The sequence below is a fragment of the Mesoplodon densirostris genome, chromosome 2, assembly GCF_025265405.1.
Source record: "Mesoplodon densirostris isolate mMesDen1 chromosome 2, mMesDen1 primary haplotype, whole genome shotgun sequence".
In the NCBI taxonomy this organism is placed as follows: Eukaryota; Metazoa; Chordata; class Mammalia; order Artiodactyla; family Ziphiidae; genus Mesoplodon; species Mesoplodon densirostris.
In genome coordinates, this window is record NC_082662.1 from 109076839 (window position 1) to 109098623 (window position 21785).

General features: G+C 41.2%; 1 protein-coding gene across 2 annotated transcripts in view; it reads left to right on the forward strand.

Annotated features, from left to right (window-relative positions):
- CHD1L (chromodomain helicase DNA binding protein 1 like) overlaps positions 1–18633 on the forward strand; it is a 61568-nt gene extending 42935 nt beyond the window's left edge. For both annotated transcript variants that reach the window (XM_060090390.1, XM_060090391.1), the window contains 9 exons: positions 807–972; positions 5473–5621; positions 6671–6834; positions 7384–7589; positions 8894–8992; positions 15872–15942; positions 16047–16161; positions 17241–17349; positions 18281–18633. In XM_060090390.1, coding sequence (XP_059946373.1) covers positions 807–972; positions 5473–5621; positions 6671–6834; positions 7384–7589; positions 8894–8992; positions 15872–15942; positions 16047–16161; positions 17241–17349; positions 18281–18359 — 1158 coding nt within the window. In that variant the 3' untranslated portion in view covers positions 18360–18633. The remainder of the gene's footprint in view (positions 1–806; positions 973–5472; positions 5622–6670; positions 6835–7383; positions 7590–8893; positions 8993–15871; positions 15943–16046; positions 16162–17240; positions 17350–18280) is intronic.
- The last annotated feature ends 3152 nt before the right edge of the window (positions 18634–21785 follow it).

Genomic DNA, 21785 nt, shown 5'->3' on the forward strand with positions numbered 1-21785 from the left:
AAGTTACTCACAGAATACACCATCTGGAGATAACTGACCCAGTCTAAAGAGACAAGATGCAAATGAGCCAAGATGTGAATGCGGCTTGGTTTAGAGTCTCAGAGTTATCACTTAGGGAAGTACAGAGCTGGAAGCAGGAAGCTAAAGCCAGGAAAGATGATCTGAACTTTTTAGGTCATTCCTACAGCCCTAGGGATAGGCTGAGGGCACATCAGAGAGAAGGAAAGAGAAGCAGGGTAGTGCAATGCTAGAGGAATGTCCAGCAACATTAGAATTGAGAAAGGGCTTTCAGGTCTAGTGGTTGGGAGTTGTTACTGGTCTTCGTGAAGGCAGTTTCCGTAGAGCACTGAGGCAGGAACAAAATTGCCAAAGGAAAGAAGTCACTTAAGAAGTACCCCGTGTAGCCTTCTCGTTCCAAGAAGTTTGGCAGTGGAAGGGATGGGAGAGTAGCTAACAGGGTCTGACTTCTCATGTGGCTGCTGGGATTGCCTGTGAAAAAGACTCCATGAGAAGTGCTAAGATAATGCAGGATATGGCTGTTATTCAAAAAAAAAAAAAATTGGAGGCTCAGATTTTTTGTTTATTGAGAATTGTCAAAGTCAGCATCTCTGTCATTTATCACTCTCTGCTTACCCATCATCCAACTACAGAACAGCCCCATTGGTGTCATCTGTCATGGGGAGAGAAGGAAGGCTGACCATCAGAGAAGGAGTGCGCCTGGTGTCGTTAAGCCACTTTGCAAATCAATGATATCCAATGTTTGTTTTCATGAGGGCCAACTGGACTTTTTGTTTTCTTCATTCAAGTTGAATGAGATACTCAAATTCGGTTTGGATAAACTGCTGTCCTCTGAGGGGAGCACCATGGAAGAAATAGACCTGGAGTCTATCCTGGGAGAAACAAAAGATGGCCAGTGGATCTCTGGTGCCCTGCCGACAGCAGAAGAAAGAAGCAGAGAACAAGAGGAAGGAAGTAAGTGGGGGCGATGAGAGCAGAGCCAATGGCGCGGCCACCCCAGGCTAGAACATGAGTGAGATCGGTCCCCAGGGAAGGTCCTGGATACTGCTCCTGGGACATCCTTTTCCTGTCCAGCCCTATTCTCATCCTGGGCACACTGTTTAAGACTTAACATGGTTCAAGAACTCTTCCTAGGCTGATTGGAAATTGGCTGTTCCCTTGTATCTGAACTTTGAACCAAGTTGATGATACTAATGCTTATGGTAGTATCAATCTCAAGGATTTTAATTTGTGTTTTTCCCCCCTTGATTGCAAGCGTCTTCTCCTTTGTTTATCAGTAAATCCTTCTGTCCTTAGTATGGCGCTACACACAGTGATCCCTTTTCTGAATAGTAGAATGAGTTATTTTTTAAATTATAGTTAACACCAGTGGAGCATTAAGTGTGAACTTATGTGCCTTATACCTATGTTTTCATTTCACTGCTCTGTGAAGTGAGGTACCGTTAATTTTAATTTTTTTAGTGAAGCAATATATATGATCATGAGATGATCTTGTCTTTTTTTTCTGATTTGGGTCAACATTTGTCTTTTGTCCATTACTATTTCTATAGTATTTTAATTTCTGATTTGAAATTTTTTTTTCACATAGTAGCTTTGTAAGGATGTTTCCTGTTGTCTTAGGGTTATTTTGAAATGACTTTATTTTCCCATACCAGTGACAACAGAGATTCAGTGTGGACTGGGGTGAGAGGTCTGATAGTCTTACTAGGCTTCTTAATTCAAGAGTACCTTATTCCGTTCATACAGAGAAGGGCAGTTTCTTTACCCGACACTGCTTCCTTTTATTGGGTGGAGAGTGGGCTGGCATGACTTGCGGTTTTGTGATTCTCTCTTGTTTCTGTAGGACCCTGAATTTCCATCACTTGCTTCCTTCTTTCCCTTTGCCACCAAACTGTCAAAGCATGTCTTCCCCTTCTAAGTTGTCTCTTGCCCCCAGAAGCAGTGCCTTCCCAAATTGTAAGCTGCAACTACTTTCTAGTTCCTTCCTTTCAATTCCTTAGTAGCCGCTGCTCTGATCTGCCAGGTCTCAGACCTTGCTTCATTATTTTCCCATTTGGGGTGTGTCCTTCTCGTGTGGGATAAATTTGATCTGTGTCTGACGTTGCTAGAACTGCCTCTTTTCTATGCAGTCTCTGCCTGACTCTCTACTCTAGTGTGGGCTTGGGAGCCGACTTAGCTGGTTTGAGATGTTCATTTCTCTACCTGCCTTCAAATTGAAGTTTGTAGTACTCTGCCTCCTAGTTTTGTAGTAGGCGTGGGTTCAGGGTGGTTTTGTTATCCTTGTTCTGTATGGTTTTTATAGGATGTTTGGGGAGATTGGAATGTCAGCAGCTGGCGTGATTCTACAAGATAGTGCTCTTTGACTTTGCTCGTAGTTTAGCTTTTAAATTTTTTAATATTAGCGTCCCATTTTTATTCTTCAAGAACTCATTCTTATTCTCTGCTTGTTGTTGTTTTAAATGTATCTTGTTCTCATTCCAGGGATATAACATCCTCTCTGAGGACATTTATTATAGCTTTTAAAAAGTATTCCAGGGAAAATATTTATTGTATCTTTTCACAAAGTATTCCTCTACTCCCTGTGTTGTCTCTCTTTTCTCTGGTTGCTTCTCCTTCTTTTTAAAAAATTTGTCTTCTCCTTGTTGGTAGTTTTCCTGAAATACCGGGTGTGCTCTGGCTGTCTGTTCACGTGTGCTGGTGAAATGCCAAAGCTGATGGGCAGCTCCGGCCTGAGCAGGTATCTGGGTGTGGGAAGCAGTCAGCCTTGAGAGGAGGCTGCGGACGTGCCAGGCATGCTGCCGCTGCTCGAAGGGACTGTCCCTACTTGTTTCCCTCCTTGTTCCATTCCATGGGAGGTAAATCACCAGGGCCCAGAGATCAGAAATAATGTAAAATGAGATAAGCAAAGCTGTCTCCCCCGTGCACGTGCAGGTTAGTTTTGATGATTCTGGGTTTATGGGTTTTCTCCCAGGGAAGTTAACCTTGAGCTGAGACAGTCATTAGATAATGTAGACCACCGTCTGGCAACCTTCCCTTTTCTAGTCTATATAATCTGCAACTGTAGCACAATAAAATTTGCCTTGCAACCATCAGTTGTCTTGGGCCTTCTGACCCCATTCGTCGGTGCTATTTCAGTTCCTTACCCCTTCCCTTCTGGCCCTGGGCGGTGAGATCCTCTTTCTCCAGCTGGTCCACAGCATCTGGGCTCCCGGGGCTTATTCCAGCATCACTGGTTGGTGAGCTGTCTTTCACACTGAAAGGGACCTTCCCAGATGCCTGTATTGGAAGTCTTTTCTCTGGGTAACTCTGTTTCTCCAGAGACGAATCCTTTAATATCTTTCTTGGAAGAGGTGGGTAAGGGTCGGAATAACCTGTTTGCTCAGATTGAGGAGACAGTGTGAGTGAAGGGGTTCAGGGCACTCCTGTATTTGGTGTGCAGATTTTCTCTCAGTTCCTCCACCCCACAGTTCCTCGTCCATGGTAAGTTCTAAGCTTTTGGGGGATTGAAAGGGTCTGTGTTCTTATAATCACCCCTTGACTAGGCACCTGTGTTTTGCTTCCACTGTTCTTTTCACTCTTATCATCCCTCCAGCCACTTCTATTTTCTAAAGATTTACTGACCTTTTCATCCACTGTCATCTCATATATATTTTTAAAATCCCTTTACTGCCATGTACTTATTTTAGGTGGGAGAAGAAATAGATGTATGTGGTCCTATTTTTAAGTTGCACTTTGATTACATTAAGTACTGAAGCTTGCTTGCACCCATTTCTGCACTCATCTAGATTAATTTCAGCTTATTTTCCTAACGTTTAGTAGAACAAAATAAAATTTCACTGTTTTCCAGAAAGATAATTACAATATTTTTAGCAGTTGGACTGAGAAATATTTTTTTTTCAGGCAGTCCAGCTGCCAGAAAAGATTTCCCAGTTGTATTAAAATTTGGAATTTTGTCTTTGATCAGTGAGTGTAGAGTTCACTCTGTGGTAGATGGTTCCATTGGCAGGCTATAGATAAGTGTCTAAGCCTGTGGTCTCCAAACTTCTCTGGGCTGCAGACTGAAGACAGATAGCATGGTTAAAAGAATACAAATAAATATGAAAGACTAGTAATTACAGCATCCCCTATCAAAATAAAATAGAAAACAGGGTGGCTTTATCTTGAATGCCAGGCTTTTTTTTTTTTAAATCACGTTCATAAGTTGAGAATTGCATGAAGATACATATGTTGATATTTTACACTTCTTGGCTCTTTATTTTTTTTTCCACTTGTTGATAGAGCACCTCATTGAAAGCCCCCTGCTGATTTAATTAGCAAATGCCAATTAGAATTACAGCTGGTTGGATTTGGGTACAAGTGTGAAGCAGTTGATCTCTTGAGAATGAAAATGTTTTGCTTTCGTACTCTCTGGGGAAAGCATACTTACAGCTGATATTATAACGCTGTGAAAATACATTTTTGGTAACGTGCTATTAAATATGTTTCACTTTAGAATCATTGTCTCACCTCTCTGGTTGCTAGTCTTGGCTTGTTGTGACTTATCTTTATCATGTGATTCATGATCTTGGCACATCAGCCAACCTCTTTGAGCCTTTGTGTCCTCATCTGTAAAACGGTGCTATTAGTATCTGCTTTACTCTTTTACACAGTTGCAAAACACATAGCATAAAATGCTATTCAAGTTTACACTGTCACCATTATTGTTGTTACTGTAATTGTTATTTGCCGGCCTGTTACCTTTCCATCCTTCTATAGAGAACAGTAGTGTACTGAAAAGAGCACACTGGCCTTAGAGTCAGAAAATCCTGCCGTCTTCACTTATTAGCAATGAGAACTGAGGAGTCTCTTGATCACTGTCTGAGCCTCAGTTTTCCCTTTCTTAAGTGGGGTTAGTTATATCAGAACTGGGGTGAGGCTCATGAAGATGCTTCATGAGATCTACAAAGAATATTGTAAATCTAAGGGATTGTTTTTGTGCTTCTTTATTCCCTCCTAGATTTTCTACTTGTTCCTTTTAATATTACAGCAAAGGGGGGAAAAGTTTGAGTGTTAAACGTGTGTTTGGAATTTTAAAAATATGCTCTTGGTTACCTTTATTAGATAATCTTAATGTCAGTGAGATTTATGCTGGGGAGTTGTGTGGAATGAACAAGTGATGAGTGTTCCAGAACTCAGCAGGGTGGAGGCATCCAGCAGAGACTCACAGACCATCTAGAGATAGACCAAAAAGCCTTTAGCTCTCTCCTTTGAAAAGTAAATACACGAGATCCCCATGTGGATCCCAAACCCATCAGCATTAGTGAGATCAGAAATCCAGTACCTTCATCACAAGCTAGTCTTAGCCCATTTAGAATACAGGCTGCTCTTTTGTTCGCCCTGGTTATTGCTTTGACTAGAATCAATCTATTTTTCTTTAGTATCTAACATTTCTCTCTTTGTGTTTTATGTTTTTAGAAAACCACATGTACTTATTTGAAGGTAAAGATTATTCTAAGGAGCCTAGTAAAGAAGACAGAAAATCATTTGAGCAACTGGTGAATCTTCAGAAAACCCTTTTGGAGAAGACTAGTCAAGAGGGCCGGTTACTCCGAAATAAAGGCAGTGTAAGAACTATTAATTTATGTACGGATAAATTCTTTCAAACGTTCATCCTAAGAGAACAAAAAACGATGCTGGGAGTGATTGGTTAAGAAATAAGTGTGTAAGTGTTTGTTGAAATATAAGTATCATTGACTGTACCCTAGTATAAAAACTATGTAAGAAGTTGGCATAAAAATAATAACAAGGGTATATTTTACCATTTAATGCAGGTGATAGCAGCCTTGTCTATCTAAGCCACCCCTGAAGGGATCATGGCATTACACCAAAATACCACACCCTGCTGCTGACAATCATGACCCTATGTCATTAAGAGAGGATGACAACCATAAGTGTTGTATGTAATGTCCACAGTATTTGGCACTTAATCTGTGCTCATTAAATGCTAGTTGTCATTAAGATAATCAGGGCCTCCCTGGTGGCGCAAGTGGTTGAGAGTCCGCCTGCCGATGCAGGGGATACGGGTTCGTGCCCCGGTCTGGGAGGATCCCATATGCCGCGGAGCGGCTGGGCCCGTGAGCCATGGCCGCTGAGCCTGCGCGTCCGGAGCCTGCGCGTCCGGAGCCTGTGCTCCGCAACGGGGGAGGCCACAACAGTGAGAGGCCCGCATACCGCAAAAAAAAAAAAAAAAAAAAGATAATCATGATGTTGAAATATTCTGTTTAAGACAGAATGATATAATACCATTAAAAATGGTTAAACCTAAAATAGCATCCTGCAGGGTATGCCTTCAATTTTTAAAAAAAGTTATTTTCTGAAGTACCTTATTCCTAATGAAATTAATGAAATTAATCAAAATGATGTATTGCTGTACTAACCATGGCAGTGCTTTGGTTGAGTTTAGAGCATGGTATCCTGGTTACCATGCCTACAAGATGTATTAATTGAAGTGTCTTGCTACCACTTCCCACCACCCAAGGTGACGTGCTGGCAATGTCTTGTGAAATATTAAGCACGTTGCTTCTGTTCAGAGTATGTTTTAGGGATGAATGAAACTCGTGAAGGAACAGGTAGCCCCCAACTTTCCTGGTTATGGAGCTTGTTCTTCCTACAGGTTCTCATCCCAGGCCTTGTGGAGGGGTCTACCAAAAGGAAGCGGATTCTGAGCCCAGAAGAGCTGGAGGACAGGAGGAAGAAAGGACAAGAAGCAGCAGCCAAGAGAAAGAAACTATTAGAGGAGAAGAAGAGGAAGAAGGAAGAAGCAGAACATAAGAAAAAGTATGTATGTGTTATTTGATTGTATTATTAATAAAGCTGAGGGTCCCAGTTGGTAAAGGAATCACTATTGCATAGTGAGTCCACAGTTGAACATCACTTTACAATTGCAGAAAATGTCTGTAAAGCTGGTAGTTCCTACTGGTAATAGAATACATTTTTAAAGATTAAACTTTAACCTTAACAGTTAGTCTACTTAAGAGAACAGTCCTGAGTGCCTAAGGCAGAGAAGATGCATTCAGTTGAAGCTAGAAAATTTTAGGATTTTATTTCAGCTGCCTAACGAGAGTAGTTTACTTGAACATTTCCTTTTAGTCACACGTTCTTAAAAACAGTGACATCCGGTGGCTGCTCATTTTTGAAGTGTAGTCAGGAGGCAGTTAGGCTAATCAGTAACGCTTCTTGTTTATTTACAAATAGGCAGAAAACAGGGTGAGTTTCTAATTGCATCTCCACTTGGCACTTACTGTTTGTGAATAGCAGTACAAGATGTGCTCCAAGGGAAATTGTGATAAGCCCAGTTAATTTCCTTTCCTCTCTGGCCTGTTGAAGGATGGCCTGGTGGGAGTCCAACGATTACCAGTCCTTCTGCCTGCCTTCCGAGGAGAGCGAACCAGAGGACCTGGAGGACTGGGAAGATGAACGCTCTGCCCAACTGGATTATGAGGACCCAGACTCGACCTCCATCAAGTATGTAAGCGGTGATGTCACCCACCCACAGGCTGGGGCGGAGGATGCTGTCATCGTGCACTGCGTAGGTAGGAAAAGTGGTGGGGCCTGAGTCTTTGTGGTACCAAGATCTGGGGAAGATGAGGCAGAATCCTGATTTAGGGGTGATTACTGGGCCCAGTGTAGTCTTGTGTGGTCAAAAAGAGTGAATTTTAGAACCAGGAGACTGGGATTTGACTCTTGTCCCTCTTGTTTATCTGGTTGAGCAGCCCAGCCTCTCTGGGCCTCAACTTCCTTATCTGTATAATGGTATAAGATCTGCCCTGTTCTCTGCACAAGGTTTTTAAGAGAGTACAAGGAGGTAGCATCTATAAGACAAATGAATCCTTTCAAAACTCCAAGCATGTTCTTCCCTCATGACCTTTGTACTTTTTACTTCCTTTGTCTGGAGCCCTCTTTCCCCACTTTGCCACATCAAGCATTGTTCAAATGTCTGCATCTCAGAGAGGTCTCTCTTGATTGCCCAGACCCCATCCTCACCCCTCTATTCTTCTTTATCCACTTTCTTACCTTATTTTACTTGATGATACATCACCACCTGACGTATTGCCTATGTATTTGCTTATTTGTTTCATTGAACTAGAAAATAGCTCCATGGGAGTAGGGATTTTTTTTTTGTCCACTGCTGTAACCCTAGTGCCTAAAACAGTTCTTGACATGTAATACTAACAAATATTTATAGTATAATTGAATGAATGAATGACTGTAAATACCAGGTACTAACTAGCTGTGTTAGTACCAGCTTGAATAAGTCATTTAACCTTTCCATTTTCTTACCTGTAAAATGGGAGTTGTGTGCTGTTGTATTATGTCTGCTCTGCATCTTTCCTCAGCCATCTCCCAGGAATTACAGAAGTACCGCAGAGATTCTGCTCTTTCAAAACACTAATTTTTTTTTTTTTTTTTTTTTTTTGCGGTATGCGGGCCTCTCACTGTTGTGGCCTCCCCCGCTGCGGAGCACAGGCTCCGGACGCGCAGGCCCAGCGGCCATGGCTCACGGGCCCAGCCGCTCCGCGGCATATGGGATCCTCCCAGACCGGGGCACGAACCCGTATCCCCTGCATCGGCAGGCGGACTCTCAACCACTTGCGCCACCAGGGAGGCCCATCAAAACACTAATTTTTTTGATGCTTTTCTGTTATGATGGCCAAGTATATTCCAGAAAACCTAAACATATTTGAGAAGTCCAGTGTATAATAGGTGTAGGAGATTAGTTTCTTCTGCTCTTTGAAAAATCATTCTTCTACAAGTCTCTTCGGTGTACCTTTGTTTTTTTAAATTGTGGACTGGATTTTGCCTCCTATAGAAGAAAATTTTCTCTTTCTTCTGTCAGATGACTCTGGCTGCTGGGGCAGAGGTGGTTTATTCACAGCTCTGGAAAAAAGATCTGCTGAGCCAAGAAAAATATATGAGCTGGCTGGGAAAATGAAAGGTAAGAAGCAAAGCAGAGAGAAGGGTTAGGGATGGGAGAAGAGGGGAGAGGACGCTTAGGACAAGTATTAGGTGCATTAAAAAGCACTAGATGAGGAGCAGGACGAGCTGGTTGGAGCCGCATTCTGTCATCAGTCAGCTGGTTGATATGTGGCTTTGAGGCAATCCCTTCCCCTCCCTGTGTCTGTTTTCTCATTTGTAATTTGTGAATAATACTTATTCCACCCACTGCATGGGACTATAATGAAGATAATGAATGAATGTGCAAGTACTTTGATAAATGTCAATTCCTGCATTCATGTTAAAGTGTTGGCTTGAAGATCATTTCATTGTTTACTCAATTCACTCCATCTTCTTGAGGGAATATCTCCTGAAAATGTCAGACTCCTGTGGGAGAGAACTGAGACATACCATTGAAGTGCTAACAAGACCTGGGTGCTGAAGGGAAGGAGGTTGTATTATGAAGTAACACTCCCTGGAGGCAGAAGTAGAGCTGTGCGGGGCAGGGGAACTTGGAAGCTGAACACTATTCCCCCTTGGCATATGGAGGGGCCAGGGCACCTCCTGTTATGTGTGGAGATCACAAAGTGGCAAGAGGAGTAAAGTGATTGTTGTGATTAGCCTCTCAAGTTCCATAGGAAATAAAGGATCTTATCCAATGGAGGAGGGCTCTTCACATTTCTTAGAGATTGTTTTTTTACTAATTCTTCTGCTCACTTCTCCAGGGTAGAAGGGGATGTAAGGACTTAGAGTGAATACTCTTTCTACTAAAACAGATTACATATTACAGAGCTTAATATGTGTGAAATAATTAACCCAGATCTAGATATTGATTGGGCAGCTGGAAAAGGAGAGAATTCAGGAGGAGGTCGGAGTTAGAGATGCAGGCTGAGAAGTTCCCCTTTGGACGAGGAATGGGAGGGCAGAGAATAGAGCATGGAAAACACCTCCATTTAGGAGCAGAGGCAAGAAGGGGAGAAAGAAGGAACTGTCAGAAAAATAAGAGAACCTTGAGAATGGAGTGTTTTGAGGTACAAGGGAGGAGAGGTGTCAGGAAGTGGTCTGTAGTGTCAGACACTGTAGTGAGGATGAGCATTGGGAAAAGGCCATTGGATTTGCCCCAAGGGCAGTCACATGACCTTGGAGCACTTGGAAGAATGTGTGAAAAGTAAAACCTGGTTGCACAGAGTTAAGGCGTAAGTGATCAGTAAGGAAACAGATGAGGGTGTGCACTGTCTTCTGAAGAAGGATTGAAATAAGGTAGAGCAGGGTAGATGAAAAGTGGGCTTGAATTATCAGGGAGGGCTTCATGGAAAGTGGTGAAAGTTCTCTTAGGCCTGGAAGGGTGGGTTGGGTTGAATTTAAATAGGTGGAGAGAAAGGGCAGGAGAGTCCATAACCATGTCTCATTCTTTTTGGTATCCCTGTAACTCCACCGTTCCCAGTATGGGGTATTGAATGATCCCTGCAGCTACACTGCAGATGTTTTGGGGGAATGTTGTGTAGGTCAGACAGGCTGGAATAGAGGGTTTAGGCTGAGGAATAGAGGAGAGTTAGATTTTAAAGAAAAGAGATTTGGGCCACATTATAGAAGACCGTACATGACTTGTCCAGGGAGATGCCATTCTAGGCAGGACCTTATCCAATGGCTAGTGGCTAGATATGGGAGATTTGAGTAGAAGAATGGCATAGCAGAGCAAATATTTTAGAATGACTTGAACAATTGGGGTATGCAGGATGGATTGAGAGGACAAAAGGTTCAAACTGGAGTAGGCCAAAAAAAAAAAAATTGGAGTATGCAAAGCCATAGAATTAAATTAGCACATTTCTCTAGAGAATTTGATTTGATTTGGATGAGGTAGGAAAATATACAAATACAAATACGTAAGTATTGTAGAATACAATATTTGAATAGTTTAAGACAAACGTAAGACTCTTCTAAAGGAATTTTACGTTCATAGTGCCCCACCCCCTCCCAGCCTGGATGCCTCTGGGTTTTGCATTCACTCTCCAATGCCTACAGGAGTACTTTGTAGGCAGCGTTTGAGAGGCACTGAATTAGGAGATCATAAAAATTCAGGTGTGAAGGGGGTGACATGGTTGCATAAGACATTTCTTCTTTAATCTCCCTTTTTAACTGACGGTTTAGACATCTAAACATGAACAGAGGTGCTTTGGTGGGTCTTTTGGGAGACCCAAGAGGAGACTCACCCACCACTGCAACTGGTAAGAGACAGACACACCTCCGTATAGGCAAGGAACCAATGGACCCAGCAAAACTGCCTAGACCCCTCTCACTGCTGTAGGGCAAAAATCAGGTGAGTGCTGCCCTGGGCAGGTACTCACACACAGAACTTGCAGAAGTCCAGCCTTCCTGAAGGGAGACTCTGGTACACTATTGGAGAAAAAGAAAAATATGAGTTTGCTTGCAGCAGAGGTGGTAAGAGACTTTCCCAGCATCAACCCTCCCCCCAAGGAAACACTTCGAGGGGCTGATTCTTCTGGCAGAGGCACCTAGCTACCCTCGCCAGGTGGAACACAGCTGGAAAAACCTGTTTCTCTTTGCCAGCATCTGGAGTACTAAGGTGGGAGCTCCACGACTGTGGGAAGGAAGGATATTGGGAAAGAGGCAGATAAGAGTTTCAAATGGTGTCAAAGACATGTGCTCAGTAGGAAGTTCACTCAAGGACCTCTAGGGGTACCACCCTGGGGATCTCCCTACTAGGTGTGTGGGCACTCCCTATGCACCAAGTGTTAAACCCACACCTCCCCCCAGTTCTGCTGCTGGCTCCCTGTGCTTGCTCCGCAGTGTGTCCATGAGAGTGAGCTCTGCTAGACCAGGAGCCCACTCAAAAACAGGTCCTGTCGATGGGCAGGGAAGAAACCACAAACTTAATTTATAGTGCCACTTTCTGGGGAAAAAAGGTGTGCAGCCAACCTGGTGAATTATAAGAATCAGAGAAGACACAAAAGCTTAAAAATTTGGCCACAAGACAGAGCAAGAAGAGTGGAGCACAAACACATAGGAAAAACTGAGATAATACCAAAACCATAGAACATAATACCCCATCTGCTGAAGGTAATGAGCACAGAGTTTAGGACGTATCCGCTACTTCAGATTCAAAAGCACCAGCATGTACCAGGAATATGAAAAATCAAGGAAATATGGCATCACAAAAAGAAAATGACAGTTCTCTAGCAACCATGCTCAAAGGCACAGAATATTATGATCTAACTGACAAAGAATTCAGAATAGCAGTTATAAAGAAACTCAATGAATTTTACAAGAAGACTCAGGCAACTCAGTAAAATCAGGAATAAAATATGTTAACATAATGACTTCTTTTCAAAGAGATTGAAATTTTAAAAAACCAAACAAATCGTAGAACTGAAGAAGTCAGTGGATGAGATGAAGAATGCAATAGAGAGCAGCTATAGCAGGGGAGACCATATGGAAGAAAGGATAAGTGACTTCGGGAGATAGGAATTTTGAAATAACACAGAACAGATGAAAGAACAGAAATTTTAAAAGAGCGAAGCAAGCTTATGTAAGTTATGAGATTGAAACAAGAAAACACAAATATCAGAATAATTGGGCTTCTAGAAGGAGAAGCGGACAAAGAGTTTATTTTAAGAAATAATAGCTGAGAACTTTCCAAACCTGGGGAATGTCTTGGACATACGTGTCCATGGAGCTGATAGATCACCTTATAATCTCAATGCTAAAAGACCTTCTCCAAGACACATTATAATGAAACTCAAAAATCAATGATAAAGAATCTTAAAAGCAGCCAGGGAAAACAAGAATGTAACCTACAAAGGAACCCCTATTAGGCTATCAGCAGATTTCCTAGCAGACACTCTACAGGTCGTGAGAGTGGAATGACATATTCAAAGTGTTGAAAGATCAAAATTTCCAGCCAAGAATACTTTACCAGAAAAGTTATCTATTGGGTATGAAGGAGAAATAAAGGCTTTCCTAGGCAAACAAAAGCTGAGGGAATTCACCACCACTAGACCTGCCTTGCAGGAAATGCTGAAAGGAGTTCTTCAAGCCAAAATGAAAATACACTAATCAGTGACATGAACACATATGAAAGTACACAACACACTGGTAAAGGTAAAATTTATAGAGTCAGATTTAGAAAACTAAGTGTTAGGATGGTGTGTTAACCACTCAACTATAATTTAAAGGTTAAAGGAAAAGAGTAGTAAAAATAACTAACTATAGCTACTATAAATTGCTAATGAATAATATAAAAACATAAAAAGAGGTAAATTGTTACATGTATAATATAAAAGGGAGGAGTAAAAGGGTGGAGCTTTTATAGGCAATTGAACACTGTTCTGTCTATAAGATGTTTCATGTAAGCGCTATAGTAACCACAAAGCAAAAACCTAGAGCAGATCCACAAAAGACAGAGAAAGGGGAACCAGAGTATACCACCACAAAAAATAACCAATTTACAAAGGTAGGCAGAAAACAGGGAAAGAGAAACAATGGAAATACAAAACCACTGGAAAGCACAAGATGACATTAGTAAGTCCTTACATATAATTACTCTAAATGTAAATGGATTGGTGACTTCCCTGGTGGCGCAGTGGTTAAGAATCTGCCTGCCAATTCAAGGGACACAGGTTCGAGCCCTGGTCCGGGAGGATCCCACATGCTGCGGAGCAACTAAGCCCCTGTGCCACAACTACTGAGCCCGTGTGCCTAGAGCCCGTGCTTCACAACAAGAGAAGCCACCGCAATGAGAAGCCCATGCACCACAGTGAAGAGTAGCCCCCACTAGCCACAACTAGAGAAAGCCCACGTGCAGCAATGAAGACCCAGCACAGCCAAAAATAAATAAATAAAATGTAAATGGATTGAATTCATCAATCAAAAGGCACAGAGTGGCTAGATGGATAAAAATAACAAGACCCAACTATATACTGCCTATAAGAGACCAACTTGGGCCTTAAAGACACGTGTAGACTCGAAGAGATGGAAAAATACATTCCATGCAAGTGGAAACTAAAAGCAAGTGGAAGTAGCTATATTTATATCACACAAAATAGACTCTAAGCCAAAAATGGTAATAAGAAACAAAGGGGTCATTATATAATGATACAGGGATCAATTCATTAAGAAGATATAACAGTTGTAAATATATATGCACGTAAATCTGTGTACCTAAATACATTAAGCAAATATTAATAGATATGAAGGGAGAAATAGACAACAATACAATAATAATAGGGGACTTCAGTACTCCACTGTCAGTGATACGTAAATCATCCAGACAAAATCAACAAGGAAATGATGGGCTTGAACCAAACATTTGACCAAGTGGACCTAACAGACATCTATAGAACATTCCATCCAACAGCAGCAGAATACACATTCTTCTTAAGTGCATGTGGAACATTTTCAAGGAGACATCATATGACAGAGCAAAAAACAAGTCTTGGCAAAATAAGACAACTGAAATCATACCAAGTATCTTTTCTGTTCACAATGGTATGAAACTAGAAATAAAACGAGGAAAGCTGGAAAATTTGCAACTGTGTGGAAACTAAACAACACACTCCTGAATAACCAATGGGTCAAAGAAGAAACCAACAGGGAAATCAAAGAATATTTCAAAAAAATGAAAATGGAAACACAACATAACCAAAACCTATGAGGTGCTGCAAAAACAGTTCTGAGAGGGAAGCTTATAGTAATAAATGCAAATATTAAGAAATTAGAAAGATCACAAATAGTCAACCTAACTTTACCTCTCAAGAAATTAGAAAAGAGGAGTAAATTAAGCCCAAAGTTAGCAGAATAAAGGACGTAAAATTCACAGCAGAAATAAATGAAATAGAGACCAGAAAAACAAAAGGTCAGTGAAACTAAGAGCTAGTTTTTCAAAAAGATAAAATTGATAAACTTTTAGCAAGACTAAGAAAAAGAGGGAAGACTCAAATAAAACCAGAAAAGAAATTATAACTGACCCTACAGAAATACATAGAATCATGAGACTACTGTGAATAATTGTACACCAACAAATTAGATAACCTAGAAGAAATGGGTAAGTTCATAGAATCTACAACCTACCAAGACTGAGCCAGTAAGAACTAGAAAGTCTGAACAAATCAATGATGAGTAAAGAGATTGACTCAGTAATTAAAAACCTCCCAACACAGGAAACTCCAGGACCAGATGGCTTCACTGGCAAATTCTACCAAACAGTCAAAGGAGAATTAGCATCAGTCCTTCTCAAACTCTTCCAGAAAATTGAAGAGGAGGGAACACTTCCAAACTCGTTCTATGAGGCCAGTATTACCAATATCAAAGCCAGATAAGGACACTACAAGAAAACAAAACTATAGACCAATATCTCTGGTAAACATTGATGCAAAAATTCTCAATGAAATATTAACAAACCTAATTCAGGAACTCATTAAAAGGATTACATACCATGACCAAGCAGGAATTTTCCCTGGGATGTAGGGATGGTTCAACATACACAAATCAATAAGTGTTATACACCACATTAATAGAATGAAAGATAAAAGTGATCATCTCAATAGATGCAGAGAAATCATTTGACAAAATACAACACCCTTTCGTGATAACATACCCTCTGCAGATTGGGTATAGAAGGAACATACATCAGTATGATATAAAAGGCCGTATACAACAAACCCACAGCTAACATTACATTCCACAAGAACTGAAAGCTTTTCCTCTAATATCAGGAACAAGACAGGGGTGCCACTCTTACCCATACCTGAGTGGATTTGGAAAAGGCAAGACATAAGGAGTATTCAGAATAGTCCTTCCTCAGGGATCTCATTCTGTAGTGAACTTTGTGTTCTTTCTGTTGCTCCCTTTTGTTTTACCTCAGATTTGAGTTTGGGAGGTGTCCTTTTATTTCCTATTGATGATAAAGAGTCAAGAAACAAAGGGCAAGATTTGGTAAGTAAACAACCACATCAGTTTATCAGAGCTGAACTTTGACTCCCATCACCTCCCCTTGAAACTACTCCTGCTCCCACCCAGTTAATGATCGTTCCTCCTAGTTGGCCTTGATTGTGGCCCAGCACCGTGATCGCGCCAATGTCCTGTCTGGCATTAAGATGGCAGCCCTAGACGAGGGCCTGAAGAAGATATTTTTAGCAGCAAAGAAAAAGAAAGGTAAGCTCTTCCACTTGTGCCCAGGGATAGATGAATTTCTGCTCCCAAGCATATGATGTGATTTTTAAAGGGAGGTAAGAAATGTCAAGACCCCATTCAACATACATGGTAAAGGTAAGCCCCAGTATGAGAGATCACAGAAGTAACAACCTTCCCATCTTTTTGCAAAGCGCTTTTCCTTTCTACATCACTTTTGTATCCATTATCTCTGTGGACTGCCTTCATCCACTTGGGTATTTGTATCATTTTACAGATGAGGAAGTAAAGGACCAGAGATGAAGTAAACTGGTCATAATGCAGTTGTGAAGCACCTCTTGGAGAGTCCCAGGCCGCATTAGCAGACAGTTCTCTGCCAAAAATCTGAGTTCAGTTTTGTTTCTAAGCCCAGTGTGTCTCAGAGTTTCTTGAACTGATGGACTTTTTTAAAAATAAATTTATTTTATTATTTTTGGCTGCATTGGGTCTTCATTGCTGCAAACGGGCTTTCTCTAGTTGCAGCAAGCGGGGGCTATGCCTTTGTTGCGGTGCACGGGCTTCTTATTGTGGCGGCTTCTGTTGTTGCAGAGCACAGGCTCTAGGTGCGGGAGCTCAGTAGTTGTGGCTCGAGGGCTCTAGAACGCAGCCTCAGTAGTTGTGGCACACAGGCTTAGTTGCTCTGCACCATGTGGGATCTTCCCGAACCAGGTATCAAACCCACATCCCCTGCACTGGCAGGTGGATTCTTAACCACTGCGCCACCAGGGAAGTCCCCTTGACTTGTTAAAGAATCTTTCCTTATTTTAATTACATCTTGATCATTGATCGTATTTTATTTCCATAGTACCTACTTATTTCCAGAGCCTGTAGGTCCTTGTGTTCAATAGAATTAATTTAATTTTCCCCTATTATGACCCCTCCCCAGAATATTTTTGACATAATCATATGCTTTGAGTGGGACACACCAAGATTATATACATTTTGTTCATTGGAAACCACAAAGTGACTCAGAATATGTTATTATCTCCTATGTATATTTTATACACATTAATCAATTTGATGAACGAAGATATCATGATTTTTTTTTTTTTTTTTTTTAACAGCAAGTGTCCATCTTCCACGCATTGGACATGCCACGAAAGGTTTTAACTGGTATGGTACTGAGCGACTTATTCGGAAACACTTGGCCTCAAGAGGCATCCCAACTTACATGTATCCTTTTGTTATCCTGATGGTGTGCACTTCCAGCTCAAAAGGTGAAAATGTCTTGCATTTTTCTGGTGTCATTATTTAATCCAAGGCCAAGTCGTCTTCTGCCATGTTTTTCAGTCTACCCCTCTTCAATGAGAAAAAACTAAGAAGCATTTTCTAACTTGTATATATCCAAGGAGGTAAATATACTCAAGCATTTCTGGTTGCCAACAGCTAAATTAAAAGATATATGAAGAGGGGAATTAATTGAAGAATTGCCATTTGCTAACATACTGAATTTTTTTCACATCAATTCTCTGGAGATCCTTCAGGCCCATAGACCAAGGCCTGATTCTAAGAACTTCACTCTGTTCACTAAAATAAACAAACAAGTAAACAAGTGAACTGTTTTATTTCTGAACCCATTCAATGTATTCTTAAGGAGCAGTGTGAAATTCATTTTGACCATGAGTATATAATGTAGTTTTGCTGGACTAGTATTTTCTTCTAATGACCTGCTTACTGTATAAGTTAGCATTGTTTGAACTGTACTGAGTCCAAAATTACTAGAAGAAGCTGAATTGGCCCCCAAGTGCTATAATTATACAGAAACTTCATCTTTTTACTTAGATACTTAACTGAAATTAATTCACTCAGTGCTGGTTTATTTAAACCACTGTAAAAACTTAGCAGAGAATTTATGTTTTATACACTTGCACAATTCAAGCAGTATCAAAAGAGTTTTAGTATATCAGATAATAATTCTACAGTAATAAGTACTAACAATATTGGAAAGATTTATGATATGGTAAAAAGAAACTAAGGCATGCTACTTCTGGAGTGGTTATTTCAATAATTACTAAAGAACTAGTAGTTTTAGTAAAGTTGATTTTAAAAACTTTTAAAGTTTTTTAAAATGATGAAATATATATTCCTTGACCATTCTTATCAGCTACTACTTTCCTAGAAGCAAGGCTGCCATCCTTCATCCACAGGCCTCATCTTCCTCCTTAGGACAGCTGGTGCCTTAACAATCAGCTCAGCATCAGATCCAGCCTTCAGCAACCAGCTAAGATGTTTGCTTAAAGCTACTGTAATAGAATATTTCAAAAAGGAATCAGGATCTGGTGGGCCTCTGAGGTACTTTGTTTTCTGAATTCTAATTCTGTTCTCCTGGATGTGGTACTGATGTGGTACGTGTAATACAGGGATGCACAAGATATTTGGGAAAATCCTTTGGCAGCTTGCCAGGGCCCCAGTTTGCACAGCTATTTGCATAGTAATAAATACATTTTCTATCTCTAATGGTTTCTTTGCTTTCTTTCCCCTCAATCTAGTTTTCATCCCCTCCATCAGACTGATTTCTTTATAGTGAGAAAGGTGAATGGATTAAGGAGAAAGGAAAGGTAATAGGAGAACAGGGTGGCTCTAGGGGAAGGAAGCACCTTCGGCCAATTCGTGCTTTGGAAAGATAGGTCTCTGAGGGGAAAGGCTGAGAAATGAGATTCCTGATCCAAACATGTGGAGCCCCTCCTGCCCTCTCTTCATCCTGCTCAGCATTCAGAGCTAGAAGAACACACGTTGGCCCAGAGGCCTGTCAAATGTGACTTCAGAGAAACCAGAAGATCACTCCCCCTCCCACCGAATCAGTTCAGCTTCAAGAAATAAGGGAATTGTGGAAATGGCACAAAGCTGACAGGGAATGTCAGACTGGGGAGGGCAGGGGGCAGAGAACCACAGGAGAAGGAGTCTTAGGAGGAGACACCCATGTAAGCTATGGCTTTTCACACTTTGTACATGAAGTCTCAGTCTTGGCTGACTGTCCTCAGCCAGCCTGATTTCTGCTGCTTTGAGGCTGTAAGTCTCAGAGCTGGGACCATGGCCTTCTAAGGAGAGTAGTGCTGTTGGCACCTGGGTTGTACTGTTCTATTTGACTCCCTCTCGGCTCCTTCACCCTTCAACAATTTAGCATCTGTTTTGAAGACCTATTAGACCCTAAATTCACGATTCCTTAATTTGTTTCTCCTAAAATTTCTTACTTTCATTTTTATTGCCTCCTATCTATTACTCTTAACCACCAGTGCTTGACACATGGGTGATTATTAATAACTTTAACCTCTTGACTGGCATCTTAAGTCTTAGAAGCAGAATTGGAACTCCAAAAAGGGAGAAGGTAGAGAAATCTAAGCTAATGCATAAGTAAGCTGCCGGCCCTTCAAAAGCAGCCAGAGTCCAAACAGGTGCGGTATAAGCAGATGCAACGAAAACTTGATTGTCCAAAAGCTGTATACCCTCCTGAAAAGCTGTACTTCCTTTGGATATCAGAGTTCATAGGACTAGCTGTAGATGTTTCTGAACATCTGAGAGGGGCATCAGCAGGGAACTCACTCCCAAAGGGAGCATAACTGACATTTTCAGGGGCACAGGTATTTTTTTTGAAAAGAAAGGGGCTTCTTTTCACCCTATACTGTCCCACTTGCTCCAACCGTATGGGCCTTTTCTCTGGATGAAGGCCCTGGGCCATGACTGTCTGCCCCCTGGTAAACTGGGCAAAACAACACGGAAAGAGATCAGAAAACTCATGTGGCACTTTCTCCCTTAAGCATGAGGTCACCTGTTAGTGGCAGCCCCCTGCTGTCCTTTCTGACCTCTCCTAGCTCATCAGTCAAAAATGCTGCTCTGCTTTATCTCCATATGTCTTTCCTGTCTCATAACCCCTTCACTCTTCCCATCAAAGTGTGTTACTGTCTGAGAAGGAAGAATGAGAGAAGCTACCTACTTTGTTTATCCCAAGGGTTCTGTCCCATTTCTTCCACAGCATCTTTGATGCCATCTGGCCCCCCCTCTGAGGAGGCCATGATAGGGCCAAGAGGACAGTATAAGATTTTGTTCACTGATGAGCTTTTATGGAGAAGTTTGTACCATAAACATCAATTTTTAAAAGCCCTGCTTATTGAGATAGTGAGGAACTTAACTTAAACTTGAAATTTTCTTTATGTACAATCTTACATATTTTCTTGATTTTTAATAAACTTTCCTTCACTTTGTAACATGCCTGTTTAATTTTTTGTCCCATCAATCTAAACTACATTCTAAGTTAATTAATCCTCCTCAAGTATAGCTTGAATCAATCACCCATTTTAGAGCCCTGAACCATCTCTAGGCCAATGTGTTTTCTTTTGCTGTCTACTAAGTGAAGAATAAACTCACTCGAGCATTACTTGTCTTCCACCATAATTTAACCTTATTTCCCAAAGACATCCTACAGTTTCTTGCTTGAGCCTTTGCTCATTCTGGTCCCTCCCTGGACACCCTGCACCCTCTAAATCCCCTCCCGTATCTCCAACCCACTATTGTCCCCTATCAAATCTGATTCTTTAGGAATCCAGAAAAATCTAACCTCTCTGTGGTTGAACTACAAATGATAATTGGGTTTATGGCACTTAATTTGTTGACATATTATACTCATTGGTATATTTACTTAATTACTGCCTAAGTACTAAGGCCTTTGAGAAAGGTGATTTCTCATTTATTTTCCCTATCACACAAATCAATTAATAGTTACTCAAATATTGAATTTAAAATGGTATGTGGATAACTGGCTAGCAAGTTGGGAAAAGTATTAGACTCCCTGAATATATCATAAACGCCAGATGGCTTAAGTACTTAAATGTAAAACTTGAGAATATATAAACTTGTCATTTTTATGGTGTCTGACTAGCAACTGGCCTTTGAAGCTTCTCCCAACTTCTCAAATACCAGTGGCATTAAGGTGAAGACTCGCAACCACACTGAAAATAAGACAACCAACCAACTAAATGCCAGAACATGAGAGGAAATGACACTAGTTATAAGGCAAAGTTGAACTGAGATTTCATTTTAGGAAGCAAAGATTGCTTAAAAACCTAGGATCTTCACCAGCCAGAAAATGAACAACAATCCTTCTATCCTTTTCTTCCCTTATGTTAACAAAAAGGTCAACTGCCCCCTTCCCCCATGTCTGCTGTGAACTCTGTCCCCTCCAGCCTTCTCAAGAATGTTATTCTACCACTTTCTCTTATATATTCAGTTTGTTCTTTAAATGAGAATCTTTCCATTGACGTATAAACAAGGTCAAGTCACTCTCATTAAAAAGAACTCCCTAGGGACTTCCCTGGTGGTCCAGTGGTTAAGAATCCGTTTTGCAGTGCAGGGAACGCTGGTTCAATCCCTGGTCGGGGAACTAAGACCCCACATGCCACAGGTCGACTAAGCTCACGGGCCGCAACAACTGATCCCACACTCTCTGGAGCCCGCACGCCACAGCTAGAGAGAAGTCTGCACGCCACAGCTAGAGAGAAGCCTGCACACTGCAACAAAAATCCCATGTGCCACAACTTAGACCTGACGCAGCCAAAAATTTTTTTAAAGAACTCCCTAAATCCTCATTCCCTTCCCCCGTCACAGCCCAACCTCCA